The sequence below is a fragment of the Stereum hirsutum genome (assembly GCF_000264905.1).
Source record: "Stereum hirsutum FP-91666 SS1 unplaced genomic scaffold STEHIscaffold_4, whole genome shotgun sequence".
NCBI lineage: Eukaryota > Fungi > Basidiomycota > Agaricomycetes > Russulales > Stereaceae > Stereum > Stereum hirsutum.
Genome location: NW_006763134.1, coordinates 1,022,784 through 1,041,533, shown reverse-complemented (window position 1 = coordinate 1,041,533; position 18,750 = coordinate 1,022,784). Strand labels below are relative to the sequence as shown.

Below are 18,750 nucleotides of genomic sequence, written 5' to 3'. Positions count from 1 at the left end.
GCGTACTTGGACGTGCCACCCTGTGCCACCCCCGTCTGTATGAGGTTTCACTCTGCGGAGAGGACCTGTAGACGCGTGTTTGTTGTTATTCTTGGAGACTAGCAGTGCTCTTGCACCCAGCCTTACTCGTGTCCTGGGTACTCAGAAGGACTTCCATCGTTGACGACTCGTCTTGACTGGACCAACAACTATCTCCTAGACCTTTCGACATTCCGATTCTTTTTCCTTTCTCTACACAATTCGCATTCTTGAGTCTGCAATGGATGCTTCGACTAGTATCCCCGCCATGGGCCCGCTCCCTGATCCCACTATTCAATTCAATACCCATCCGGCCATTCTACACAGCCCAACTCGAGCGCAAGGTACGTTTAGCCTGCTTCAGTCCGAGTAAAGATCCTGTTTCCTGACCTCTCTCGGTTCTCTGATCGTCAGGCATCTCAGCAATCACCTCTGTAGGTGGTGACTCGCAGGCGCTTAACATCAGAACGCTCAGGCAGACCGTAAGGCGTTGCCACCGGTATGTAGGACCTGCGCCACCTACGCCACATTTTGAGTTGACACCTCGCCACCAGGAACCTAGCCTTCTGTTATTCTCAGGTAATATTCTCTGTTCATTCTTGTTGTGCTAGCTTGGGCTGACAATACCACGATATGCTTCAGCTTAACATTCTCACATCCGAACTTCGCAACGTCTCCCTGCACAAGCTCAGTATCCACATCGATCTGAAGACGGTCGCTATTCAAGATCGCAAGATTATAGAAAGTGCTAACACTGCGGTCAAGAACATGGAGGAACGCAGTAAACGAATGGACATGTACCTAAGATCGGTAGAAGGAGTTACACAAGGAGATTCTGACGATAGCCCCGGAGAGGGTGCTTGGGGAAGTTTGGGTGGCGAGTCTCACATCAGGTTACCGGTTTGTGGCATATTCTTCGATAGAAAGTAAATGGTACGAATGCTGATACGGCCTGGTGAATTATCGATGGTGTTTGATTTTGTGCAGGTACTTGTCCGGTGCATGGATGATTTAGCCTCTCTGCTGTCGGTCTTGACGGAGAATCGGTGGATCATTGGAGCTGACCTCGATCACATACCGATTCAAGCTCGCGAGCTCGTGCCAAATTTGAAGGTATGTATTTCCCGCCTGCCAATCATCCCTTCACGCAGTACTCGATCCCTGACACATAGTTGTAGTATTATGCGGAAGATCTGAAGGCTTTTCATGGCAAGTATATTAATCTGGGTCATATCGAGCTGACGAGGCTGATGTATTTATCAACTCACAGGAGACATCTTCGGTGTCAACGACGTACCATACCTCATCGAAACCACCTCACGGTTAAGTGCCCTTCTCGAGACAATCACCAGAGATCTCGCATCAGCAGCCGAAGCCGGTACGACTCGTCTTGCCCCTTCTCCCACTCCTGCCGTGCTTACCACTTCATCTTCTAGTCTCTGCGAGCAAGAAAGGAATGGAAACCGTACAGCTCAACCGCTTTGCTGGGGCCTCTTTCTTCTCCTCCGTTACCGCCACTGTGATCCAGTTTTCCTTCCAGCAAACCGAAGGATTGCAATGGAAAGTCGTCAACTTATTTTGGATCATGTCGCTAGCATTGAGTATCGGCGCGGCGGCTGCTGCGTTTGCGGGCACTGTTAGAAGAGATGCCAGGTGCGTCTTTTGCCATCCCTCGTTGGACTGCTTCTAGTCGCCAGTCTGCATCGTGCGGTACGATTGCTAACCCTCCTTGTTTCTTAACGGCAATGAAGGTATCACGGTATAGCGCTGTCACTCGTGCATTTCTGGGGCGAACAGCCACCTGTGCTCACGTATTGGTCCGTCGTATGCTTCGTCGTCGGGCTTGTGACGTTTGCATGGGCCTCTGGGCAGGTAAGTCCGTTCTCTCCACCAAAAGAAACATGTCATTGACCCTTCCTCTCTTTGCTTTTCAATCAACGTGTTATCGTATAACCTTGTGTGCATTTTTTAAATATCCACCACATATTACAATTAAACAGTCACTCGCCCTCAAGCTCATCCTTTCGATTTTCGCCTGCGTCTGGGGGACAGGCATTCTGGGCGTCATGGCTATCATCATCCATTGGAACTACGCCACGCGTGCTGGACCTGCCATTCGAGAGTGCGCCCATCCTCGCATTTCCTTTTTCTAGAGCATGTTCTGATTGTGTTTTATTTGGTGTGGCGCACTACAGTTTCATGTCGCACTTCATCCTCAGGAGCATTCGCTCGTCGCATCCGGAGGAAGACAATAAATTAGAGCTCGAGTCGAACTTATCTTTGCCGGGAAGCCTGAGAGCATGAATCAGAGCGGCAAGGATACATAGTAGCAGACGTCAGCTTATCTTCAGGGTATCATTTGAACCGGACCAGAGACTCGGACAACTATGGGGCATACAAAACATCATGACTGTATTATATATGTCGGGCCCGACATCTTGTATCACTTGCAGTACCTAACTACCTCAAAGACTAGACTGAGATCATGTATGTCAGTTGGATTCATGGTTGACTCGACTCTTCCGAACGGATTGCAGGAACAGCTTCGGCGGGGCTTACGCGGAACGTGCCGACGCGTTGTTTTCTTTGCATCCATGACCTTGAGCGCACCATGCATAATGTGCCCTGGACTGCTAGGGAACTCGACCACCAGTATTTGGATGCGAACCCTGGGGTGTCCAAAGACTTATATATGTCGTTGATAACTATGGCGTCGCGAAGATATTGGCAGACACTTCCCCCTGTTCTTGTCTCTCTGTATTGGCATCACCAGCAATCCTTCCCTCTTCTTTCCGAACCAACGTGAAGACTCCTCCTTGCTGGGCAAACTATTGCTACCACAATGACCTCTGCTAATGATACTGGAATCGTCTTGTACCACTATAGCTTCTCGCCGTACGCACGCCGGGTGGTATGGTACTTGGCTTTGCGGGGTATCTCGTATGCACAATGTGTATGATCTCCATCTGATGCCTTAGATACACTTCAGTAAAGTGATACCAAATTCTTTCTCATACAGATTCAACCTCCCATTTTACCTCGTCCAGATCTCAACATGCTGGGGGTCAACTATCGGCGGATCCCCGTCCTCGCCATCGGGCGCGACATCTATCTTGATACCCGTCTTATACTCTCCAAACTCGAAGCGCACTTCCCTTATCCTGTTTCCACGATCCCCGACTCCCAGATCTTCACGCCGACGTCAACCCTGACGCTCGACCAACGCGCACTCAGCTATCTACTCGCCCGCTGGACTGCCAGCCCGGAAGTTTCTACAGCAGCCGCAGGATGCATTCCGACCAATTTGCCAATATTCGAGGATGCAAAGTTCGTGAAAGACAGAGAGGAACTGTTCGGGAGAAGTTGGAAAAAAGAAGATCTTGAAAAAGGAAGAGCGGTAGCGGTGTCTGGGATGCTCTCCGCATTCGAGTTCGTGGAAGGTTTGTTTGGGGACGGAAGGCAATGGATTCTGGGGACGAAGAACGTCAGTGTAGGGGATATCGAAGGTGAGCGCCTCTTTCGAGATCTGTACTCTCGAGTGGCGTGTGGCGACGGTGAACTCAATGTTTGTCCGCGTTTCTTTCGTAGCTATCAGACCATTTCACTGGCTCACAAACATGCCAGGAGCTCTCTCTCCTGTTCTCATCTCGCCTACGCAATTTCCTGAAACCTTCAATTGGATCTCCCGCTTTGACCAACTCGTCAAAACCGCTCAGAACACTCTCCCACCGATCACAAGGCTGAACGGACCAGACGCATCCAAGCGTATCCTCTCTTCCGACTATGTTGACAGCAAACTAGCCACTGGGTCTGTTCCTGGCGTAAAGATGGGAGAAGCTGATCCTAGTGGGTTGAAGCCTGGCGAAGAGGTTAGTCTGTCGCCAACCGATACCGGCGTGAATCATAAGGACGTGGGCAAGCTGGTGTGGTTAGATGGGGAGGAGATTGTTCTCGAGAAGAAGAGGGAGGAGGGAGTCACTATTAGAATCCATGCTCCTCGGCATGGGTTCAAGGTAGTCAGGGCGGGTGCTAGTGAGGAGTCGTAATGTATCGTTGAACGTCGAGAGAGAGTGACTAGTAGTACCAGTACGATTGGGAGAAACCACCACTCAGTTCAAAAACAAAAGCCCTCTGCTCCTATGCGTATGTGCCATGCCCGCCCCTCATCGTATTACGCAAACCATTATATTACCCATTATGGCAAAGCCAGTTCGCCGTTCGAGAAACCGTTCATCCTTACACGCACGTGCCAGAGGGCAAATGCCAACAGAACGAAGTGAAACACCACAGGAGGCTACAATTGTGTTGACTAGACTACAGAAGATGCCCAATTACAGAGTTTTATCGCATGCGATTGCGAAGTCCAACTACGATAAAAAAAAACTGGAGGTAATAATATCAAAGATTCAGGTTGGGAGACAAGTATGATCTACAAACTATTGTCACCATTGCTCGCACCACTGCTCACAGCAAGAAAGGGAACACTGACTTTCATATGGTCAACTTCTCGAGATCTGCGGCAACCTCTGCCTCACTAATTGGATTCGTCCCTCCCTTCACCGGTGCCGTCACATCGATCCCGTACTCCTTCAAGAACTGTTTTTGCAAGCCCTTCACTCCGTACCCCTCTACGTCCTTTGCCATAGTCTTCAACTGCTCATACATTCTTCTTACAGACGCTTCTTCCCCACTGTTGAACGCGCGCCTTCTAGAGAGGTTGAAGAACAGGGAGCCCATTGGATCCGCGAAGCTGACACCGTGATCGGGATGAGGCGAAGGACGCATGAGGACGTAGTCCAGCGCGGGATTCTCTTCGAGCATGGAAATGAGATGAAGTAGGGCAGGAGAGCGACGGTAAGAAGGGTCGGGTGGTTCGATGGAGGACGAATCTGGGGTGGTAGCGGATTGTGAGGGGTCAGGGGAAGGGATGGATGCGGCGTCGATAACTTCCTTTGGTGACTTGCCACAGACCGACTTGTGGGGCGGATTGCCGAGCTTCCAGTCTTTTACTTGGCACTCCCTGCACCAATAATACAACCATATATTCAGTGATTAAATCAGATCAGGAAAAAGAAACTGGCGGGACTTACCTCGAACAATAGTGCACGCTCCGCCCCACGGAAGAACACTTCGCGCACGACTTTAGTTTCCCGCCGAATTGGACTTCGAATTTCCCGCAGCAAAAACAGGCATACTCCCCTTGCTTTCGGTTCTGCTTGACCTCTTTCTCGGTGGATCGGATTTCCTCTTTACTGAGCCCCATTTTCTGAAAGTTCTGACGGTCGATTGGGTCCATCTTGCTGTGAGACGTTGCCTTGAGGGGAACATTGGTTTCACTTCTCCCATAGAAGGAGAGAAGAATGTTCCATATGATGAGGGACATGAAGGTCGTGCGATTGATAATGAAGCTATGGCGAGCGGTTAGCGAGATGGTGGGGCTCAAAAGTCAACAGAAACTGCCACATACGATCGTTGAACGTAGATGAAAGGGTCAGTAGGTATGTTATTTCTGGTATCGAACGACTCTGGGTCCTTCACCTCCAGCATAGACTCTATTAGCGGGTTTCGGATCCATACGTATCGGTCAATGGTCTCTCTGAGAGTAAAAGGGGTTGCATGTCACGATGAGATACCGAGCAAAATCACTGTAAACAAAGTCACCTTACCGGTCTGGTAGCTGAGCCGGCATCAACTGGCGAAGAAGCTTTAAATAACCTTTCCCGTTGTCAGTCTGTATGTTCTTTAGCGTGATTTCTGGAGAGAACCTTTCCAGTTATGTCAAGACAGGGGTGAGCTCGACCATGAGCCTCGGGCTTGCAGCGTGGTCAATTAGCGAATCTATGGTACGCACCCTCTCTGATCTTCCATGTCCGGTATACTCATCAACCTCCTCATAGCTTCAAAGTAATGTTGTTTTCTAACAGTCTCGCCGCACTTCTCCCATTCGCCCTCGAAATCCTCCGTAGCGCACTTGTCGCTCGCGAGATGTGCAATATCGCATTGAAGGCGACATAGCTCACGATGTCTAGCGCTTGTTTCCTGAAAAGAGTTTTGGGTCATCATCCGTGCTGCGACGGGTCGAAAGTCGGAGATCAAGCTGGGCATGCGAGTTCGGTATGAAGGAAATTTTTTGTCGAGTTCTTGCTGCCAGGAGCGTTCCCAACCATCGGGGTTGGAGGCAAGAGACGGTCTGGACGACATCTTGTGTTTAAATGATTGATGAAGACGATATTCGAATGATCTGTAAGAAAAGAGAGATATGTCGTGTCTTTATACCTGGCGGGCAGCAAACAGTTGCTCTTAGGTAAGGCAAGCGACGCGTTTGTCGCGACGCGAAACGCGTCAGTGGCTGAGGTTAAATTCGTGGTAATTGACTCTGGGAGTCGATATGTTATGCGATGTCTTTGAAATTTTTTGTTAGTATAGCATGCTAAAACAGAATAAACATGGATGCGAAGAATTTGTCCTGGTACTTAGGACCACAGATGTTGTGATCGCTCTGATGGTGGGAGAACACAAGTCACTGGAGGCAAAGTTTGATATGTCTGACGAATATATTTTGAAGATAGAGAGAATTTACTTGTAAAATCATCTGCGTGAGCTCCACTCGGATAGAGTGATGATTTCCTGAATAAGGCTCCCGATAAATCGAAACCGGGATTTTGCAAGGGGAATTTAAATATTGTGATCAGAGCCACGCAGAATTTACTGTATCTGATAACCCCAAAATATCCCCCTTAAAGGCATGGAATCTACAGCGGAATATATTTCCCCGCCAACTTTGGCGGGGAAATATATTCCTCGGTGTATGCCGAGCTTATCGTCTGAATAGTTTCAGGTTATCAACCACAATAAATCCTGCGTCGCAGCGACCACGATATTTCTAATTTGACTCTGTACCTTTGTTTGAATTTATCAACGAGCTTATTGACAAAAGCATCCTTGTTTCGGCGGTGCATGAACGTGAGATATTTTTTGAGTTCATTCCCTCTATGTTCAGAATATATTCTTCCGACATACCGAACTTTGCCTCCAGTGAGTTAACTTCGCCACACGGGACTGCCGCGGAGTTTGAAATATCCCCGCAACGTTCCGACTGCGCGGCTCTCGTGGAACGTCTCGCATATCCCCGTCAAACCTCCCCCTCACCGGTATATCTTTGGCAGACTCTGCCTCTCTTACAAAGCGACGCTGAACATCTGTTGAGCTGCATTGATGCTATAGGTGACGGATAGAGTTCCTGCTTCGGGACCTTTCCTCAATGTCGTCATTTTAGTGGTGAGTCCTCAAAGCAGTCGAATACCAAACATGGATATCAGACGTGTTTGCTGGAGGATTAAATAGTATTCACCACGTAAACGTCACCTGGTACAACCTAGAAGACATATGAGCCCGGATAGAATGGATGCATAAAATGGAGGTCGTGCTATCGAGATCATCGTCATGCATATGCATCGTTAAGGAAGAGGGAAAGAAGTTGTTGTGCCAGCGCAGAGTGTCAGGGTAACGTCGGTATTGCTACAGGTCTCGTCAACAAAATCCTTCGGGGTATAGGATGCGGCGCCGTCGTTGTCGGGGAAACTAAGTCCATGAGATGTGTTAACAAGTAATCAAGATGGTTCGGAAGATGATGACGAAGAGACGAGGACTCACGCGTAGGCGTTGAGGCACGTAGTGTAGTAGAACTCCGATTCAGGTCCAGGTCCAGCATTGTCCACGCAACCTCCACCACCAGCAGGAAGAGCACCTCCGGCACAATCTGCGGCAGAGGAGCAGCAAGGACTGTAGCACGTCGTTTCCGCGGGTCCAGCGGGTCCAGGCACAGGCTTGAACCAACAAGAATATCACATCAGTATGACAAGATGGTCCAAACAAAAACGATGAACTAACACAGCCAGAGGAAATGTCACACGCAAAGGCGGCACAGGTCGAATCGCCGGTTGAGATTTCCATGCCGACATTGTAACCGTAGATCAAGCTGATGTCGTACGTAACTTCGCCAGGAATTGCCCACTGTAAGACGGTGTCAGATATGAATAATAAAATGCATCAAGCTGATGTCAATAGATGGCTAACGTACGAAGTTGAACTCAGCGCGCGAGAAGGGAGTTGCGCCTGAAAAATAAAAGGTGAGATGAACAACCGCCGTCTGCAGTTATTCCAAAACGAACCGTTCCAAGTTGGACCACCAGTGGTGCAGACGGTCCCATCAGAGTTACATCCGGAGCCTGTGTAATCAATACAAACTTTCAACCACGTATTTCCTGTGAGTATTGCGGCGTGACATACCGACGTTGATGGCACCGTCCCAGTCGGTGGAGATAGCCATGTCTTGAGTAGCGCCGGCAGCGACCTGGACGTTGTTCGCGATGCTTCCAAAGCTCGTTTGGGTGAACAAGAAGACTGTTTCAGGACACTGGTTCACAACTTTTAAGCTCTGCGCGCTGGCAGAGCCCACAGCTGCAGCCGCAATAAGAAGAAGACTGGAGAGCATATTGAGCAAGATGGTCAACTAAGAACTACACAGTTGTGAAGTGCGGTGGTTTTTGAGGAGCCTCGTCCGCTGGCCTTTTATACTGAGCGAGGATCTGAGCCAGCGGGACCGAAAATCTGTTGCGTATGGTCGATCATGGCGGCGTGTATTAGATTCAGTTGTTCCACGCACCTCAATGGATAAAAATAACATTAGAGATTCTGTGCCATGCTTACCGTTGTGCACTTTAGCAAGCGTAGTGATTGAAGTAGCTAAGGTAATAGCGGACGGTGTACACCGCAAAAGTAGCTGCACATGCCAAGAATCACAAAGTCAAAGCAGATGATTTGCTTCGATGACAGAAAAAGTGACATGGATCATAGCACGAGCTCAAAGGCTCATATGCTCCATCCAGTCCGATGGTCCCCATGCCACGAAGGTTAACTGCGGACAGCGACGGTCATGGTATATTTACCCATCTCGGTCGACTTCGAGAAATTGACTGCATGTGTCGTGATCAAGACCGACGTAGCATGGTCAGAATATCAAGGTCAAGCATTGAGTGCCATGCGTCGTCTCGGAGTCTAAGCGAAAAAGACGAGATGGACCCGACGTCCTTTCGAGGTGTCCATGAAAGTGCTCCGATGGGACGCGTACAAGAACTGTCTCGCCATTTGTGACGACCTGGAGTTGAAACCTAAGAGGAGACAAGCTGCACTAGTGAAGTGGTGAGCTGGGAGTATTTGATGGCTTCCGGGGACGAACAAATCATCGACAGCATGCCCATCCGCGCAGCTTCGGACATGTCCGCTCAACATACTGCGCGCCACTTGATGACTCCGATGTGGCCCACCAGTTCCTCAAGGCTCGAACGCCTATATGTGTCCATCGCAAAACACGCAGAGGACTTCTCGAATTACTTGTTCTAAATCATAAATTCCTCGTAGAGTCAATATGAAGCAGAGGCTGATAATCTCGGTGACGTCCTACAACATTGTAAATCACTCATCACCCATCACTTCCCATCCGATGCGGGCGCTACAAATCCCACCAACCCCGAAGGCAATATTAATACTGCACACCCCTGCAGATTACGACCTGCCTGGCGCGTCCGTCACGGATGCTTTCTCCTCCCTCTCACCGGCCGGCACCAGTTGGATGGGCTCCCACCTCCTCTGTATCGCCCTTCTCCCCGCAAATACGAAGAGAGAAAAAGACGACCAAAGGCCCGTTCAGTTGGATGAACCGCTCTGCACCAGTTGGATGGGCCAAGCTACTCGCTGCAAGCGAGAGCGAAGTGCGCATGCGCACTAAGAATCGTCCAGTTGGATGGACACCACCGCCTTCAAATGAGGCCGGCTCACACCTCGCCTGCCTCCGCATGCGCCTCTTCCGCAGCCTTCAGCGCTGTCTTGACCGCATCCATCAAGACCTCTCTACCCTCCAATCCAACACTGACCCTGATTAAGCCCTTAGGCACGCCCCACTTATCCGCCCAGTCCAACTCTGCGTAGTGTGCTAGGACGGCGTATGGACAGGCAAGTGTGAAGTTCGTCCCGAGCGAAGGGCCTTTGAAACAGTCGAGGGTATCGAAGAACCCGCGGGAGGCAGCGAGCGAGCGGAACGAGATAGAGAAGAGACTGCCGAAGCCGCCGTTTTCACCTCCTTCCTTGGCTGGGATACGACAGGCATCGTAGTTCTTGCGGCACTCGTATTTAGGATAATGGACCTTGGTTATGACGGAAGACTGAGACGATGGGTCGATAGTTGAGTGCAGGAAGTCGCAGACGGCGGTTGTATTGGCGTCAATGGCGTCGACGCGGCGGGAAAAATCGCGAGAGTTGCGTTCCATGAATATGGCGTCCTCGTCGAAGTAGATATCTTCGAAGTTACTCTCCATCGTGGCTCGGAGTGCGGCGTAATGTTTCCTTGCCGGGTTCAACACCAAGCTAGAGTGATGCGTACCATGAAGAGTTAGCCGACTGCGTGTGATATCTGCAAGATGCGAGCTTCTTACCTCCCACCCATGACGTTAGATTCGCCACTGAAGATCTTCGTCAAGCTCGTCGCCACAACATCCGCATACGGTAGGACCTGAACATTGACCAAATTGCCCAACGTATCGTCCACCACGATCAAGAAATCATATTCGTCCGCCAACTTCCGCAGTCTGGGTAGGTCGGCGGAGCGCAAGAGCGGGTTGGACGGGAACTCAGTGAAGAGGGCGAGGATGGGTGGTGTGGAAGGGTTGAGAGCGCGTTGGGAGGATAGAATGGACTCAAGCTCGTCGACAGAGTCGTCGGTGCCGTGGCCGAGGAAATAGCAGCCTGGACCCCATTTCTCCAGGATCTTGAGCGTGTCGGTGTATGGAAAGCTGCGTAAACAATAGCTTCAGCACAGTACTCCCAGAGATAGGCATAGTCGAGAGGTGATACCCACCCAAAGCATACAGACTTCCTCTCTCCAATAGCCTTCAAGATCAGCTGGTGCGCCGTCCAGATCGCTGCCATACCGGTCGGATATAGGTACACATCGCCCTCCGTCACTGCGACGCCCCTCAGACTCTCCTTCGCCTCCACCTCCTTCTCCGCGTTGTCCTTGGCACCGTCGCTCACTAACAACCCCGCAAGCCGCCGCCTCAATGCAATCTTCGCGCTTGAGGCAGAGGTCATGTTCAGGTTGCGTCCATAACGTTCCTCGAGGTACATACTGTGATCCTTCTCGAACAATTCCACGCTTTCCTCTTCCGCTCCTCCAGTCGCATGGCCATTGCTCTGTCCGTTCACGCCATTCGCCGCGGGGGGCGAAGTAGCCAACGGCACTCCGTTCCTCCTTGGCTTCGCTCCGTAATGCTTGTTCCCAGCCTTTCCAATAGGCAGAGTCGGGGACCCAGGTGGCGTAGCGACGGCTGCAATCAGATTCAGGCAATGCTCCGCCAAACGACTCGAAATTCCGAGGCCGGTATGTTGCCAGAATTGTTTGGCGACTGGGAATGACTCAGGGGGAAAGAAGATGGCGTGAACGTGAGGGGTCCATTGAGTTGGGTTAGGGAGGAAGATTTGGACGATGCGAGCGGGGACCGAGCGGGCCTCAAGGAAGGACCGACATTCTTCGGCTATAGTGGAGGAAGGGACGAGAATGGCACGTTCGGTGGGGGAGCCATATTTGTGCTCACAGAAGCGGGCAAGCTAGAGAAAATATGTATGAGTGAAGAGTGTTTAGTTGGCGAAATGCCCAAAGGTTTCCATCGTGCTCATAATGAGTGTCTCGCACCACTGTATCCAACCCTTGTCGAAGAGCTCGGGTAAGGATACCGTATGTCTGTAAGATGACTCACCTTCTGGATGCTCAGATGGATAAAAAACCTAGGGTAGCCAGTCTGCATGGCATTGACGATGTTTGGGTCATTCTCTTCGTATCCTACGGTTGCGTCCCATGTTGGAAGAGAGACAGAGATCGCGTGCTCTGTAAAAGGTGGGATTGGGTGGCCCACAGGATGATTTGCAGCGTTCATGGCGAACTGTCGGCTCGAAAAGGTGTTAAACAAGCAAGCCAAGGAATATTATGGGAGATAGATGGATAGAAAAGATAGATGGAGTAGATGTGGATGTAGTGGTAGAGAAAGACAAGCCATGGCGAATGGATTTTCACGAGTTTTTACCCCCGCGGCTAAACGGACATCCTTGACATCGGCCGAATCGGGCGAAAGGTGCCACACAAGACCTATTCAAGGCCTTCTCTTTTTCTCCCACACCCACGACCTTCAACATGTTTGGACCTTTGACGGACAAAACTTACCACAGAACCGATGTTCTGCAGGGGCTCGCATCTTGTATATCTTACGATGACACTTCAATCCACTGGCAGGACTTGCGACAAAAATTCTGTGGCGTAAACCCTTCCTTCCTTACCTTGATCTAAGCTACGGCACTGTGGCCTGTCCGTTGTCATTCACCTACTCACGCCGAGTCGTATATCACATTTATAATGCTAGCTGTACCTTGTCGACTTTGGACTACTCATAACCGTTTGGTGACTACTCTCGGCTTCTTACACTGACTCAATGTGTCCTCGGTCCTGGTCTCGCTCGTGTCGCATGGTACCGACAATGTCTCGGAAGGCTGGTGAAACAAGCGCCACAACTTGCTACCGTCTGGACGCGTCCAAAAGACACCTTGAGCCATAATCATCCCGCTCCATGACTCTCATCTTACATCTAGCACTCGGCGAACTTCACAAAGCTTCAACCACTTGACCCAAAGCTCTGCCTACTCATCACCATCCTTGCTACTTCACTTGCCTATAGCATTGTGCCATCATCGTCACCATGCCCGGTCCTCTCATATTCAGCAACCCCTTTGATTACCACGCCAGACATTCTCCCGCCCATACCCCTTGCGTAGAGCGCCCAAACTCTCTCTCCCGTTTCGACTCTCACTCTTGCAAACCCCATCCATTGTCACGTCGCCACGGCCCTCACAACCAAGACCTCTGTGAAGCTGACATCTGGACACTCGATCACACTGACACCGGCGGGCGCTGGTGTTCCCCGGTCAACGTCCAGTCGGACGAAGCCTACTCTCAGCCGCGACCTCGCAGGAACGCTATCACCTCTATCACACTCGAAAGTGACGGGAAGGCGGCGATGGTGCCCGACGACTTTCACTACGCTCCCGAGAAGCCATCGCTGTCACGAAAGAAGACCAATGTATTCGACTTGATCAAACCTGTGGATGACTCGGCAGACAAGCCTTCCCCTTCCGTCGCGAAGACAAAGACAGCCCACAATCCGCAAGATCTCTGCGAGATCACAGTCAACCTCACCCCGACCGTGAACTTCGGCTGCTTTGAACCCTCCCGTTCAGAGTCGACCGAGTCGACCGAGTCTGTCGATTACGTCACATACCAGCGTCGGCCAGCACTTGGGCACATATTCGATGCTTGTCCTGGGTACCCTCAAGTCCGGTCACCTGCCGCAGCGACAGGTCTTCCTCAAACTCGGGTGGAAGCTGAGATAGCGGAAAATCTGGCAAAACCTGGTGATAGCGCTGGAGCTCGTAGGAGGCCTGAGTTACATCGTAGGGTATCGAGGTTCACATTCGTGAAGGTGAAGACGTTGTTTGAACGCCGATAGACGTTTCAGACTCTATTATATTGCACCTTTTCATGCAGCTCTCTATACACATTCAGACATACTGTTAAATTCTCGTCCTACAATTTGCATTCTTGTCGACCTTCCTGCATTTTCCAACTGTAACAGCAAAGACATGTTCAGGTCTGATTCCAAGGAAAGCATACGAGCATATAGTACATTTCTTTTGCTTCATCCCTACACAAGAGTGGTGAGTATTACTATCGTACATAACTCGAGAACTATGGGTCCCGCTTCGATCTTCTAAAGATCCTGTGTGGTAAAGTATTTCGATATCCAGTGTCCCAATGCCGCCATCCTTCGCCGTAGACACTTTTGTCTGTCAATATTATCAGGTTGTCTTTTCCTCTCCACTGTTATATCAACTGCACGAGCCTTCCTGATGATCGAAAGGGAAGAAAAAATTGGCCCAATCAACCTATTCGAGACTGTCCGCAAACCTCCCATTCCCAACAAGAACACTCATTCCATCCTAGGTTCCTCATCTCCCAGTATATGTACCTTTCACTACGCTCCTTCCGCTTCTTCAGCGCTCACCAAAAACTGCCCTACCGCCGTCCACCACCAATGCTTCCCCTAGACGAAGTCCTCGCCAAATCTACCAAGCTCCCCGCCGAAGTTGACAGCCCCGATCCAGACGCTCCAGAGACGTCAGAAGACTGGCTGGAAACAGACGAGGCGCGACGGTGACGTTTCATCTTGCCTGGATCCACGTCGGGTAGATTCGCGACGCGGGCGAACAGAGAAAGAACTGTACGGCGGAAGAGGAAAGACAGAAGACAGTCAGCAAAAGTGGGCGGAGATGTTCGGAGAGAAGGGAGAGAGGGAGATGAAAGTTGACTGGACCCAGACTTACTGTCAACGATTGAGACGATCCCGGAAAGGTTTCCTTTGGCCGCTACACCACTCGAAGGTGATTCAGCGGTGACAAAGACACGATGTGTGTTCGCTGTAGAAGTCATGATACAACCAAGAACCGGTCAGTGGAGTCGTGCATAGGTACGGCCTGAGAAGCGTGCAACTGACTAGCTATGAGCTTTTGCATGGTGTAGGACAGCGTTGAGGAAGGTGAGACGCTGTAGACCGGGTAACGATCAGCGCCGTCGACCCAGCCATCTGGCATTTGCATCTGTACAACACAAAAGTCCAAAGTAAATAAATGAGTGGCACATGCGATCGTAGTTCGAAAGTGCCAGACCTTGATCTGCGAGATCAACATATGCATGGGCATGCCCAGAATCTGGTTGTTCTGCGCAGGAACGATAACCTACAAACACCAATCTTCATCAGTAAGAATTTTCTCAGTGATCTCTCCTGCCAAGAGGCTTGCCTTTCCTATGTCAGTCACACTGATCGCGCTCAACAGCCCTCCGTCTTCCTGCTGCAAAACCGCCACACAACTGACTCCCTGCTCGCTCATCAATCTCATGGCATCAAGCACACTATCCGTGCTCGACACAGACATGACTTCAGAATATAAGTTCAGCGACGGCAGTGGGAGCGATGAAAGAGGCGTGGAGATGTAACGAAGGAAAGAAGGAGATGTATGTGCCGATGTGGGCGAGCGGACTGGGGAGATAGGGTAGGGAGGTGGAGACAGAACGGCTTGGCTAGCAGGGGAGGAAGAGGGCGGGAGAGAACCAAGGCTGGGAGATGATCCTGGAAGAGGGAGCGGAGGGTTGGATGTTATGTAGGAGGGAGAAGGAGCGGGCGAAGAGAGTGCGGGGTCTCTAGCGCGAGCGTAGGAGGCAAAGTAGGAGAGAAGTCGACGGTCAGAGACGATCCCGAGGTAACTGGGATCGGAAGATGAAGATTTGATGAGCACTGAGATCAATGTGGTTCAGAAAACGTGTAGAATGATGTAAAACGAGCCGCAAACCTCGATGAGCGCCAGAGGAAAATACACCAAGGAGCGAAACAACGGATGCATCGTGTGAAAGTTCCACAAGAGGGTTCTTTTCAGATAGATCTATCGCGAAAGCCTAATCAACCTCCATTACAGGCAACCACAATGAACGCTACTCACTGCTGACCAGGTGGACAGGCACTTTACCCGCCTTTGCCGCTTCGACTATCCGAGCCACTTTGGGGTTTTTCTCGAGATGAAGAGGACTGAAGGTGTGTCGAGTTGCTGCAAACGTTAAGAACGCATTCACATCTGCAAACTGGACATGTATACAAGTCAGAAATAGATACAGCTGCCGCATGTCCACGTAGCAAGTGCGATGTATGGTGTTAAAGGGATCCCAATAACACCGACAGCGTCTGGGAAAGTGAGAAAGACTCACGTCAAAAAGGCCACAATATGGCGTGTTCGTAGTTCCAGCCTCTGGGGTCTTGACTGCAACGCAGGGTATGTCCTTTGACAATAACAGCTGAGCCACCAGGACCAATACCAGTCGAATCAGTGGCGTTGTCAGACTGAGTCCTAAATGACCTACTCACATCGCAAGCATCCTCTACCGTCATACATGACTCGACCTCTACCACTGGACACTCAATTAAGTCTACACATAAAGGCATCACGGCGTAGCGCTTCATCAGGTTCGAGTAAAACCAACGTGGAAGCAAATTCGTACAACCACGCACCAAGGGCCATCGTGTCTTCCCATTCGCGTACCCATTCTTCACTCTCTGAGTTTGGCGCAACTACGAGACGAGAGAGTGGGCTTTGGCTGCGACCTGTTCTTCGACTGCGAGGGCTCGAGAGGGATAGACGCTTGTGGAGAGAAGCCATAGGATCTCAAGAGAATTGGGATTCACTCTGGATTGAGTGCAATTGCTGCTTTCGTGGGCAAATAACAAAACAAAGTTCCTAGGAGACAGACTGAAACTCAGAACACCATGTTTCGTAGAGGGTCGGTGGGATATTGTAGCTGAAAGAGGAGGACAGAGCCGGAGTGCTTGCCACAAATGCGGAGAGTTCATTTACGACTGCCGATCAGGGCCACACACGTGGTGGAGAGATAAGATAAAAAGTCTTGGCAAACTTTCCGGTAAATAGCAATGTGGCTCATAACAAAGTATATTCTTATTGCAATCGTGAAAACCACAATTGTGACACGGAGGGTGGAGGAAGAGCTTGAAAGCAATCGCAAGCAATACGTCCGGATACAACGGTCATTGAAGCGACTAACAACCGCGATAAGGCATAGAAAAGACAGTGTATGATGAAGACATGCAACGGAAGAAGAAATATAATCAAGAGAATGGAAGGGGAGAGGGTGCACAGCACATTCCCTCCTGGAGGACCCCACGAATGAGTGACACAGTCCTCTCATCATTTAACACACGACGAGCTAGCATGAAAGTCGTTAATGAGCTGAAAATGTGATGGAGTAGATACGGGTTCACCTGTTGCCCCGTCTTACGCGCGACGCCGACTTACAACCCGCCGAATGTTTTCCACTAAAACCGCCGGCATACGACGCTCAGTGCCACCACTCGGGTCATCCCCATCAGACAGGGACTTCTCAAGGGTCGGAGGCCGGGGCCGTATAGCGCGGGAGCCTCTGCGCTTTCGCAAAGGTACCATAGACCTGGTGAATTTGGAAGACCATGATAGTATCTTCTGGACTAATGTAGGATAACACGCGTAAGCCGTAAACATCTCCAAAATATGACATGAAACTCACTTCGAGAGCACCATGTCGGACGACGGGCGTGAGAAACGGGGTTTTCATCGCTATGAACACTGGGCAGGCCTTCGTTTCTAGCATGTTCTAACTTTTGAAAGCGTTCTTGCTTACGAGCTAGAGAGTGATTTCTGATCCTTAGAGGTTAAAATTGTATAAGTTTGGTGTGACGATATATACCGATGATAAAAGCCACGCACTCTTTAAGAGCTGCAATCTCCTCGAACAACGAGCGAGGGTCATCAAAGTGCTCGACCTTTGATAGGTCATACTCGACGTTACGTATGATAGGAATGCTCTCAAAAGCAGGATCATCTCCGTCCAATATAGCATCCATGAACATGTCGTGGATAGCGTCAGCATCATCTTCAAAGGAAGCTTCTTCACCGAGGCCATCGTCCAGCGAAGAGTAGGCAACATCGTCGTCTTCATTCTCATCGACGGCATCCTCCGTGGGAGCTAAGTCTTCATGTGCGATTGGGCCACAAAATGGAAGAGGATAGGAGCATCGCTCCGGTAGACTCCCATCACCAGAAGCATCATTGAATAGCTGCTGACGCTCGGCCTCGTCATCATTCCAGCAGCGTCTCATCCGCGACAAGTCCTGCATACTGACTAGAGTAGCCGCAGAAAAGTCCTGAGGGTAGCTTCGAGCTCGTAGCTGAGTACACATGGCTGAATGATGATAGAGGTTTGGCCAAGGGAAAGGTTTCAGAGGAACCATGGCCTCACGTCCAGTGGGATGGGTCACATTCGGTGCGACAGGAAGACACATGTGAGGCTTGACGTGATGTTTCTCGAGATCCTCCTCGGTAGGGAGGCCTTGACTGAGCAGGCGAAGGTTGAGACGTGTCAAAGGACGTCCTGGAAGCGGAAAGTCGGGTTTCTAAATAGAGGCAATGGCGATGAGAAACCGGATACTAATTCCTACTAGCAACGACGTACGAAGTCGACAAATCCGACGTATGTCCCAGAATTCAGCTTCTGGGCCGCCGCGGTCGCCTCAGGGTCATCCAGGTAATCAAGTGATGCGACGAGATTGAGAGAGAATACGAAGTACCAGAAGCCCAGAGGAGTGCTAGATATTGGATTCTTTGCGTGTATGAGAGGGTCGTATCGGCGAACGGAAGTGACCATGTTGGTAGGGGAACAGAACAGAGACGATGCGGTGGGGTAAAGCCCAGGATCCCTCCTTTATAGGCGAGAGACAATGCATACGGCTTCAACAAAGGCTCGAGGGCGTGTCAGAAAAAGTTTTTGACAAACGCAGGAGACAATGGAAGCCCTTGAAGTCCCGACACTGCCTCCGATCACTGCCATGTGGAGCCGCCGGTTGTCAACCGGGAATCTCCGTCAGAGTCCGCCGTCGGACTGGTCGCCGTGTCACCGCCAAGTTTGGTCTTCCCAAGGTCTTCCTTCCACAGGCAGACGCGCGGGTGCCTTTCATCGTTCTTGTCTTGTCATCCGGTAGC

General features: G+C 50.6%; 7 protein-coding genes across 7 annotated transcripts; 3 read left to right on the top strand and 4 right to left on the bottom strand.

Moving 5' to 3' along the window:
- The first annotated feature begins 656 nt into the window (after positions 1 to 656).
- On the top strand, positions 657 to 2,476 carry STEHIDRAFT_119719 (uncharacterized protein). The gene is made up of 8 exons (XM_007301811.1): positions 657 to 918; positions 1,006 to 1,131; positions 1,197 to 1,227; positions 1,289 to 1,396; positions 1,455 to 1,671; positions 1,770 to 1,890; positions 2,019 to 2,140; positions 2,214 to 2,476. Exons 1-8 carry the CDS (start codon positions 787 to 789, stop codon positions 2,320 to 2,322), a joined length of 966 nt encoding a protein of 321 aa, XP_007301873.1. The 5' UTR covers positions 657 to 786; the 3' UTR covers positions 2,323 to 2,476.
- A 384-nt stretch (positions 2,477 to 2,860) lies between these two features.
- Positions 2,861 to 4,064, top strand: STEHIDRAFT_53708 (uncharacterized protein; the record flags this gene model as incomplete). Its single annotated transcript, XM_007301516.1, has 3 exons — positions 2,861 to 2,971; positions 3,038 to 3,524; positions 3,607 to 4,064. 3 exons carry the CDS (start codon positions 2,861 to 2,863, stop codon positions 4,062 to 4,064), a joined length of 1,056 nt encoding a protein of 351 aa, XP_007301578.1.
- Positions 4,065 to 4,322: 258 nt separating this feature from the next.
- On the bottom strand, positions 4,323 to 6,219 carry STEHIDRAFT_119717 (uncharacterized protein). Its single transcript, XM_007301810.1, has 5 exons — positions 5,870 to 6,219; positions 5,685 to 5,783; positions 5,486 to 5,614; positions 5,109 to 5,426; positions 4,323 to 5,038 (listed from the first exon to the last, which is right to left on the bottom strand). The coding sequence occupies exons 1-5, from the start codon at positions 6,121 to 6,123 to the stop codon at positions 4,510 to 4,512; spliced, it is 1,329 nt and encodes a 442-aa protein (XP_007301872.1). The 5' UTR covers positions 6,124 to 6,219; the 3' UTR covers positions 4,323 to 4,509.
- A 1,142-nt stretch (positions 6,220 to 7,361) lies between these two features.
- On the bottom strand, positions 7,362 to 8,512 carry STEHIDRAFT_138077 (Osmotin thaumatin-like protein; the record flags this gene model as incomplete). The annotated part of the gene is made up of 6 exons (XM_007301809.1): positions 7,362 to 7,599; positions 7,672 to 7,844; positions 7,909 to 8,031; positions 8,099 to 8,133; positions 8,190 to 8,246; positions 8,308 to 8,512. 6 exons carry the CDS (start codon positions 8,510 to 8,512, stop codon positions 7,476 to 7,478), a joined length of 717 nt encoding a protein of 238 aa, XP_007301871.1. The 3' UTR covers positions 7,362 to 7,475.
- Positions 8,513 to 9,388: 876 nt separating this feature from the next.
- STEHIDRAFT_75747 (PLP-dependent transferase) lies at positions 9,389 to 12,020 on the bottom strand. Its single transcript, XM_007301543.1, has 4 exons — positions 11,829 to 12,020; positions 10,931 to 11,679; positions 10,509 to 10,865; positions 9,389 to 10,440 (listed from the first exon to the last, which is right to left on the bottom strand). Exons 1-4 carry the CDS (start codon positions 12,003 to 12,005, stop codon positions 9,852 to 9,854), a joined length of 1,872 nt encoding a protein of 623 aa, XP_007301605.1. The 5' UTR covers positions 12,006 to 12,020; the 3' UTR covers positions 9,389 to 9,851.
- Positions 12,021 to 12,818: 798 nt separating this feature from the next.
- On the top strand, positions 12,819 to 13,625 carry STEHIDRAFT_154643 (uncharacterized protein; the record flags this gene model as incomplete). Its single annotated transcript, XM_007301808.1, has 1 exon — positions 12,819 to 13,625. The coding sequence occupies one exon, from the start codon at positions 12,819 to 12,821 to the stop codon at positions 13,623 to 13,625; it is 807 nt and encodes a 268-aa protein (XP_007301870.1).
- Positions 13,626 to 14,191: 566 nt separating this feature from the next.
- On the bottom strand, positions 14,192 to 18,415 carry STEHIDRAFT_109245 (uncharacterized protein; the record flags this gene model as incomplete). Its single annotated transcript, XM_007301807.1, has 15 exons — positions 14,192 to 14,394; positions 14,500 to 14,592; positions 14,670 to 14,772; positions 14,842 to 14,910; positions 14,992 to 15,467; positions 15,523 to 15,612; positions 15,670 to 15,808; positions 15,932 to 16,018; positions 16,089 to 16,150; positions 16,233 to 16,292; positions 16,599 to 16,632; positions 17,032 to 17,219; positions 17,279 to 17,415; positions 17,479 to 18,164; positions 18,224 to 18,415. 15 exons carry the CDS (start codon positions 18,413 to 18,415, stop codon positions 14,192 to 14,194), a joined length of 2,619 nt encoding a protein of 872 aa, XP_007301869.1.
- Between the last annotated feature and the right edge of the window lie 335 nt (positions 18,416 to 18,750).

What these genes read in the sequence shown, in the direction of transcription:
- STEHIDRAFT_119717 (XM_007301810.1), bottom strand. Translation starts at nt 6,123, where the DNA reads ATGCCCAGCTTGATCTCCGACTTTCGACCCGTCGCAGCACGGATGATG. An exon ending in GACATGGAAGATCAGAGAGG is followed by an intron (nt 5,784 to 5,869) that starts GTGCGTACCATA and finishes ATAACTGGAAAG; the next exon opens with GTTCTCTCCAGAAATCACGC. An exon ending in TTCATCTACGTTCAACGATC is followed by an intron (nt 5,427 to 5,485) that starts GTATGTGGCAGT and finishes CGCTCGCCATAG; the next exon opens with CTTCATTATCAATCGCACGA.
- STEHIDRAFT_119719 (XM_007301811.1), top strand. Translation starts at nt 787, where the DNA reads ATGGAGGAACGCAGTAAACGAATGGACATGTACCTAAGATCGGTAGAA. An exon ending in AGTCTCACATCAGGTTACCG is followed by an intron (nt 919 to 1,005) that starts GTTTGTGGCATA and finishes GATTTTGTGCAG; the next exon opens with GTACTTGTCCGGTGCATGGA. An exon ending in AGCTCGTGCCAAATTTGAAG is followed by an intron (nt 1,132 to 1,196) that starts GTATGTATTTCC and finishes ACATAGTTGTAG; the next exon opens with TATTATGCGGAAGATCTGAA.
- STEHIDRAFT_75747 (XM_007301543.1), bottom strand. Translation starts at nt 12,005, where the DNA reads ATGAACGCTGCAAATCATCCTGTGGGCCACCCAATCCCACCTTTTACA. An exon ending in AGGAAGTCTGTATGCTTTGG is followed by an intron (nt 10,866 to 10,930) that starts GTGGGTATCACC and finishes TTGTTTACGCAG; the next exon opens with CTTTCCATACACCGACACGC. An exon ending in TCTAACGTCATGGGTGGGAG is followed by an intron (nt 10,441 to 10,508) that starts GTAAGAAGCTCG and finishes GCATCACTCTAG; the next exon opens with CTTGGTGTTGAACCCGGCAA.